The sequence below is a fragment of the Lupinus angustifolius genome, chromosome LG08 (assembly GCF_001865875.1).
Source record: "Lupinus angustifolius cultivar Tanjil chromosome LG08, LupAngTanjil_v1.0, whole genome shotgun sequence".
NCBI lineage: Eukaryota > Viridiplantae > Streptophyta > Magnoliopsida > Fabales > Fabaceae > Lupinus > Lupinus angustifolius.
The window spans coordinates 14,507,531-14,516,337 of record NC_032016.1 but is presented as its reverse complement, the minus strand read 5'-3'; the positions used below and the strand labels follow the sequence as shown (position 1 = coordinate 14,516,337).

Here is an 8,807-nt window from a genome sequence, read left to right as displayed (position 1 = left end):
TCTTTGCAATTTGGATCAATGAGAGAGATGCCCAGAAAGCGTTTGTAGGACCTAGGTCCAGGTAGGACTGTTCCTGAGGGAACCGATCGATCTATTTTTACTTCCTTGCGAGGATATGTTATTTCGGGTGCGTGCAAAGTGGCTTAGTATAGGACCTGTACTCTTGATTTATTTTCGACTAGTTTATTGGGAGGATATTGGTGTGAGGTGGATGATCATGATATAGCATGCATATATTGCACTTGTGGAAGTGGATTCCCAAATTTGAGTTACAAACATCATGCATCATTAACATTATGCACATATTATTACTTATGGTTATGATATTTGTTTATGAAATGTATGTTGATACATTATGGTTTATGTTGATAAGCGATGAGTTATGATGTCGGTTATAGATAATATATGCGTGTGTTATTATTTGGGGTTATGATCCCCACTTAGGTGTTATTTAATTATAATCATGAGATCTCGTCGATGAATTATATATTGCTAAATGGTGAATTATGATATTGATGGAAATAAGTGGTGTTTACATTACATAGGTTGATTTGATAATTGTTTATGAGAACAATTGATGAGTCTGGTTATATTACTCATGTGTTATATTACTCATGTGGATTGGATAATTGTTTACGAGAACAACTGATGAGTTATAATGTGATATATTATATATATATGAACTGTTTTTCATATCTGAGTGTAATATTCTGAGTAAGTCCACGCCGTCAATGAATTATATTCGTTAGATGTCTTCCTCTCTCTATTTCTCTTCTTTTCTATTACTTGCTTTTCAGATGTGTGCTCGTCAGGTAGACAACTTTGCTCAAATTTGGAGCTACCCGTGCGTGATGTTCCAGGAAGGGGCATGAGGAATTAAGGAAGAGGCAGTACCCTAGCTTTGGAGTTAGCCACTATGAGTTGTTTATCATTTTGTGACTTTTGAAAAACAAGTAAGCTTGTTCATGTCTTTGTTTAGTGTCTGTTGGCGATTGATTAATATTTCCGCCCTTTCTTGTTGGATATGTATATTAAGTACTTATGATCTTTTATATCTATGAAGATGTATATTCAGGAAATGTTGTATCATTTCAGTTACCGTTAGGTAACCAGTTTTGATTTCCGCGTTATATGTTACTTAAAGTGATGTCCCGAAAAAGAAAGATTTTTAAAAGGAAACAATTTTATGTCACCAATTCAAAAAAAAACATTTACTCATTTTTCCGCAATGTTTTTTAGAAGTATTTTTCGGGGCGTTACACCTTGATTTGCTAGAAAACAAAAAAAAAGAAGAATATTGTGAGTAGATCATCCTCTGAAACATAATACAGGGCCCTAGGAGCTTTGGTATACGAATTACAATGGTTGAAATACTTGTTTGATGACTTGCACATTCCAAGCACAGATGCCACCTCTGTTTTTTTGTGACAAAAAGCTGCAATTTATCTTGCACACAACCCTGTTTTTCATGAACAAACAAAACACATAGAAATAGATTGTCATGTAGTTCGTGAAAAGATTCAGAATGGTTTGGTCCACTTATTTCCAGTTCTGTCCAGTACTCAACTAGCTGATGTTTTCACAAAACCACTCCACAACAAATCATTCAACCAATTCATATCCAAGTTGGGCTTTTATGACATTCACCGTCCAACTTGAGGGGAATGTTAAAGAGATCTTAGCCAAGTATTTTACATTCTGGTTTTGGCTTTGTTTATTGTTCTTTAGTTCTTTATTTTTTTCTTTCCTTTCAGCAATAGATTGTTAATAGAGTGTATTAGTTAATTGAGTCTGTTAGTTTCTATTAATAGAATCTGTTAGTTTTCTCTAGTAGTTAGGTTACTATAAATATGCTTATTTCTCTTCTTTGTAAATCAACACAAGAATTTCACTTTTACTATTCAATAAACTTTCTCATACATCTGTTGGATCATGAATTCTGTTTTAGCAAGACAAAGCTTTAATCTTGTGATGTAAAGAGATAAGAGTAAAATATGATGTTTTATTGTAGTATAATATTTATGTATTCTCAATGTAAAGATTTATATATTATTATTACAATGTCTATCATTCATTTATATTTAAATGGTAGATGATAGATTGAGAGTGTATAAAACCATTATATTGTTTTATATTTTTTCTCATTTAATTATATTTAGGGAGGGGATCCACTTACTCCAAGTGTAAGTTTTTTAAACTTAGCTTCACATCTCAGTCATCAATTCTAGGAAATTCAATGGTTTGAATTAGTAAGTAAATCTAAATCATTAGATTTTTCTAGAGCTCCCACTCTTATATTTATTTCTAAAATCTGGCAATTATTGTGGAGATCTGTAACAATTGCATATCGTGACTACTCTAAGATATATTTTTAATTAAATCCATTCTTTACATATATTATCCTCCATGTAGCATTATTTTTGCGGAAACAAATGCCTTTGTTAAGAAATAAAGTGAAAATGATATAAAGTGAAAATCATATCAATATTTATTTGGTTTAGCATAGTGACAAAAATCATTTATTTGCTAGCTGAAAGAAATAAATAAGGCATACATCATGGCATGAAAATGTGTAAAGTGCAAGAACCAGCTATTCTAAAACTCCCCTGAGTGATAGGAGAAATCTTGGTAACAAATTTAGGGTTTCACTATTAAATGGTAACAACTACGAACATGTGCTCATTACAACCCATTCTGTCTACAAAAATAAACAAATATTTCATGTTTAGGATCTTATTTCACACATTATAAGGCACTATTAAAAACATATTATATCAATTAAAAAGTTAAATCTTTATTATTATTGTTATTTTTACTTTATTACCATTAATGCGGGACAATATATGTGACACGTATCAATTTTCCTACTACAAGATAAAAATTATTTTTCTTTCTTTCAATTCTTTTTGTACTTCCTTTGGCTTGAGAGAAAAAAGTGAGAAGAGAGAAATATATGAAAAAGAGAGTAAAAAGAGAGAAAAAGATGAGAAATATAGTATATTTTTGTAGTGTTTGGTTGAATAGAAAAAGGAAAGAGAAATTATTTTTTCTCCGTTACTCTTCCTCTCCCATTTTCTCATCACTTGGGAGGAGAAAGAAATATGTTGGTTCCTATTATCTTTTTCATTCTCTCTTCTTAAACTCTCAAACTAAATGAGAGAAAAATATTATTTCTCTTCAACTTCTCTCCTCTTATTCTCTTTCTCCTCCTTTTCTACTCTCTTCCAAAGAAAAAGGCTAAATTCATTCATTGAAAAGCATTTTGTTTCTTCTATTTTTACTTTTTTGCTAAGCATTATATATAAAAAAATCGTGTATTATTGTATAGTAATTTTGTGGAAATTAGGTGAGGACTTACGCTGACTTTATAATACTATGCCAAAAGGAAGAGCCAACATGACTCGTGAACATTGAACACAAACAAGTTGAGAGATTATTCTTTTCACCACCAAATGCAATAAACAAATTCTGAAAATAGTAACTCAACTTTTACATTGTTATCCATTTTGAAGATTTTTTGACCAAATATAAAATTAGATCATGCAATATTATTTATTAAAATATATTTTACACTAGCATATTGTCTCTTTTATAAATCGAAGTAGTTTTTTATAATTGTTCATATTTTAATAAGGGTCATTCTTATACAAAGCAAATAGGGAAAAATCGACGAATATTTTTTGGAATAAGTATATCAAATCCATAAACAAATAGTTCATACGGAATCTATGGTGGTTTTTGTGGTATCCTTTGTAGTCTTTATATTCTCTTTTTGGTAGACGCCTATCCTAGTCTTCATTTTTTATCTTCTTATTCCTTTTTGGAGATTACGATATCATTGTGTAAATTAAAAAATAAAAGTATATATACGAAGAGCACTTACGTCAATAACTTATGGAGTATAGCATAAAGTATTTAGTTATTTACACTCAAATAAAATTATAACATTAGATTAATTTGAAACTGGTGATTTAAGATTACAAATATGAGTCAAAATATATATATATATATAGAGAGAGAGCATAAGTCATAAAGAATGATATAAAAAACTAATTTGAAACACCTTTAATATTTTCAAAACTATTTTACAAATTTCAAATCTCCAAAATCAAAATAGTACACATAAAAAATTTGGTAGGCCAATAGATATTTACTCAACCTATTATTATATAATATCTCACAAATTAGGATGCAGAATTCGGTAACAGAGAGGATCCAACTCAACCAAAACCCAAAAAAAAACGCATCCTATAAAGTGGAGCCCCCATTTGTTGGTAATGTAAATGAGCATTCCCATCCACTCTTTAACGCAAATAAGTCAGCTATCTACCAAACTGCAACCAACTCCTTTCACACATCCAAACGATCATCATAAAAAGTGTATATCAACTACTACTACATCAACAAAATTCATAAATGCATATCACGCAAACATAATTTTCAAGGAATCCAAACACTTCTTTATTTGTTCATATTTTGTACAACAAAGAGGGTTAGAAATGATATACTCTCCTAACCATAGACATAATATTTTGTTTATAATAATTTTTTGGTACTACTTAAGATATCTTATCACCTTTTAGTAATTAATTAATACATTTTAGGATGTATAGTTGACTCTCTCAATAAGTATCACTTCCTAAAATTATACTTTTGACTTTTTAATCATTCTAAGAATCTAGTATAGTCTTGCATCTCTGGCTGAAGAATCGTTTATTACTAATTGGTTTGAAAGGAAAATATGTCAGATATTTACCGCTATCTTTATAATAAATGTGTAGAACGTTTCTTAACGGTTGTCATATAAGATTTATGTTGGAGATATGGGATGGATTTTCCTAGAGATAGTATCATGACGCATTTTTTATAATAACGTAATTTTCTGAATAAATTTTCTTTGCCTTTCCATTATCTCTAGATAACGTTAAGATATAGTAACAATTTGACAAATAATATTCAGAACAAAATATAAAAAAATAGAGAAAAATCAAAAAAGTGAACGATGTTAACGCCACGCAGATGCCACCGTGAGTGTTCTTCCCATCCAACCAAAGCAAATAGCACCATTCTCTTCTTTCACGGTGAGTCCCGAGTTGACACGGCTATTAACCATGGCGAGTCGAGACTTAATTGACTCGGCAACGTTCTGACACAGTGGTTTCAACTTAAACCCAGCCATGCTCATACGCGCGCGCCATTTACCGTAAACCTCACACCGTTCCACGCGGTCCCTTCCCTCACACGCCACCGAGTTACACAGATTCCGGCACAGCGTCTCTTCCATCCTGACTCGGACCGAGTTGTCTTTCCCCATAACAGCATCAATTGAGTCAAACAACGCGCCGTAATACGAACACGACTCCGCCACACGCGCCAAAAACGGCGCCGTGTTGCTATTCATCTCTTGTTCAAATAACGTAACCACACGCGGTGCGAGTCCCTTCACGCGCCTCAGAAGCTCGTCGCGTGGATTCTCCGTGGAAACGCTCTCGTCGGGGATTCGGTTCAACTTGAACGCAAAATTCACAATAACGGTCTCATCCGAGTCCAAACACAGTGATTCGCGAGTCAACTCAGCGAGTTTCTGAGACATCGCCATAACTTTGAACTCGAACTCGATCTTCAACCTCTCCGCCTGGCGACTCAGCATCTCACCCACCGCTCTCAGCTTCTCTTCTCCGCCATTCTCCTCCACAGCCAAAATCTTCACCTTCATCGCTATCGGCGATTGAGACTTACGCGCCGAAATCATGTGCAAGAGACTCATATATTGCTTCCCTTGCCCGATTTCAAAATCAACAACACAGAACCCTTTGTCGTTCCCTTCTTCAAATGCCGCTTCAAATATTGCTATGTTCACAGCCATGAACCCTACTTTAAAACAAACCGAGTTTTCAAACATCAACTGAGTCGACTCAGCGTGTTCCCTACTGAAAAGTTCAGCCACCGGAGGAGGGTTATCAACCGAGTTCATACGCGATTTCAACGCCATTACCATGCAATTGTTTAACCGCTGATCCGAATTCTCGTTCGGGTTTGACCCGACCCGACTCAACCGGGCTAAAATCTCCGACGCAGTTTCATTCTTCCCTTCGTAAATCGCAGATGCAGCTTCCAAAATCGCTTGTCTTGAACAACTAGGTGATACAATAGAGCAAGAAGATGAAGTTGATGACGTAGTTGACGAAGTTGGAGACGAAGAAACCGGTTTCTGCGCTGGGTTAGTACTAATCAGATTCTGAATTGTTTCTGACCATTCATTGTTTGTGATCACAGAAGCTCTATCAGCTTCTTCTTCTTCTTCATCGTTATCTTCAAGAAGCTGTTTCTCGAGTTCTTGAAGCCGGTTTTCCATGATCTTTTTCTCCGGTTCAGTGGGTTGGAGTTGAAACTGAACCCGGTTCGGAATCTGACCCAAGTTTGAGGTCCGGTACGGAAAATTTGGGTTCTGGAATATCGAATTGTTGTTGGTGTTGAAAAGGTTAATGGGTTGAGGGCGAAGCTGTTGAAGAAGGGGCATGCTGAAACGCTGCGTTTGGAAACCCAAATTAGGGCTTTGTAATTCCGGAACGGAAAAATCCATAGGAGATAACGGAGAAGTAGAACCATGTTGAAACGTTGTTCTGGGTTTCACAGAGCGAAGTAGCACGTTGGAGAAAACATGGTTCTGGTCATTGTTAAGGTTGTTATGGTTGTGGTTAAGGATGTTGTGGTTGCGATGGGTTTGAAATTCAGCGAGGGTGCGTTTACCCATGAGGGTTTGGGTATGGCGTTGCTGAGGGATCTGTGAAGAAGGATCTAGAAAAATTGCTGGTAGATGTTGTTGTTGTTGTTGAGTTCTGTAGATAGGGTGAGAAGGGAGAAGGTGGTGGTTGTTGTTGTTGAGGGTGGTGGTGGTAGTGAGATTGTTGATGGTGGTTGTTGACGGGATGGTGGAGAAAAAGTCTGGGGCGGCACCGGCGGTAAAGCGCGGCGAAGACATTCTGTGTGTTGTGGTGATTGAGGAGTTGGGGAAGAAATTATTGGAAACGGTAAAAGGTTGTGTTGTTGGATAAAGAAATGAGACATATATAGAACTGAATAGAAGCAAATTGAAGAGAGAGAAGTTGGTGGGGTTGGAATGATTCTAGTGAATATAATATATAATGAGCAAGTTTAAGCAAGCCAATAATTAAATAAAGTTACCAAACAAGTTTAGAGTTTGAGTGTAGGAATTTGGTTCTTATAAATATTTTGAACTAATAAATTTATTTTGAAGAAATCAGATTCTGGGTAAAGTTTTGAAGTGGAGGAAAAGAAATGAAATTTTTTAATGTTATAACTTATAACCTGTCACATCACTTATTATTGTTTTATTACTATTGAAAATTAACTACATAAGTATACGGAAAATCAAATATTTTTAATGGTATTTTATTATCTATCTTAAACTATAGAATATTATCTTTTTGTTTCTTTTAGTTTTTAAAAAAAGTTATTTTATTTTTATGGCAATATATAATTGATTCTGCACTAAGGAAAATAGATTATTGGTGCATATGTACCCTTGAAATACTTGGGACTCAAACTAAAAAATATATAAAACCAAATCATGAGATTATCCAACATGGGTTAATGCATCAGCTTCTTAACAATGAGTTCGTGAATTTAAATATTGTCATGGTTGTACATATTTCCATAATATATCTACATTTTGAATTAATTAATTATTTTCATACAGAAAAATCAAAATACCCTCAATATGAAAATAAAAAATGCAGTATAATTCATGAGTTGGATAGCGGGGATTCATTATATCAAGGATGAATATCATATTGGTTTTAATTTCTTAATTAATGGTTAAATTAGTTATACTTAGAATAAATTTTAAGACAGTTGAAATTAATTAGACCGACAATTGAAATTAAATAATCAATTTGAGATTTTCCCTTTTCTCATGAACTAAATATGTCTTATCTTTATATTTTAGAAATCATTTTAAGTATTTCTTTCTTTTTAAACTTCAATATAAGACCATATCCCATTATTGATCGGCCTGAGTAATGAGAGTTTGCTTTTTCCCAAGCAAAACTTTTTATTAGCTTATACAAAATGAGATGGGTGCTTTTTATATAAAAATCTAAATGAACTTTTTTTCTAATTTGTACAAATGAAATGAATATGCGTTGATCATTCTAAAGAAATCAAGTTCTCATGAAAAAAAATAAAGTATTATATTTCAAAATAATAAATAGTACAATGTTTCTATTACGAATCACTTTTTTTTTATCGTGTCTCATCCCAACGCACTTATTCCCCTTTTTATTTAATAACGGAATTTAATTCTTAGCGATCCAAGGAAGTTAGGCAAATGGTCACGCTACTTCTTACGCGTGAGCTACAATAGATAAAGTGTGTATTAGGCCTTGTTTTTTTAATAAAAAAATTGTGTACTTGGCCTTCTTATCAATTTGGTTGTTATGAAATTTCTCCAAAGAAAACGTAACAAATTAGACTTTAATATGGATGTGATTTCACATAACAGAATATATTTTTCCACATAATATGATTGGGGTGTGCGAGATGGGTTTAAATAGATTTAGCTTAACCCCAAATTTTTACATTTAGTATAACTAAGTGTATACATTTATCCTAAGTATAATAAATTATTCTTTTTAATTGTTTGTGATTGTCTCCCAACAAGTATCATTTCTAAAAATTTAATATTTAATATTTAATGGGTATAATTTCTAAATTTCTAATAGATATTACACTACGAGCCCAATATTATTTGGTAAAATTGGGTCAATTTGATATATTCATATATA

At 33.2% G+C, this 8,807-nt stretch overlaps 1 protein-coding gene across 1 annotated transcript; it reads right to left on the bottom strand.

Annotated features, from left to right (window-relative positions):
* Nucleotides 4,849-7,119, bottom strand: LOC109354861 (scarecrow-like protein 8). Its single transcript, XM_019597649.1, has one exon. It carries the CDS (start codon nucleotides 6,980-6,982, stop codon nucleotides 5,006-5,008), a length of 1,977 nt encoding a protein of 658 aa, XP_019453194.1. The 5' UTR covers nucleotides 6,983-7,119; the 3' UTR covers nucleotides 4,849-5,005.

What these genes read in the sequence shown, in the direction of transcription:
- LOC109354861 (XM_019597649.1), bottom strand. Translation starts at nt 6,982, where the DNA reads ATGTCTTCGCCGCGCTTTACCGCCGGTGCCGCCCCAGACTTTTTCTCC.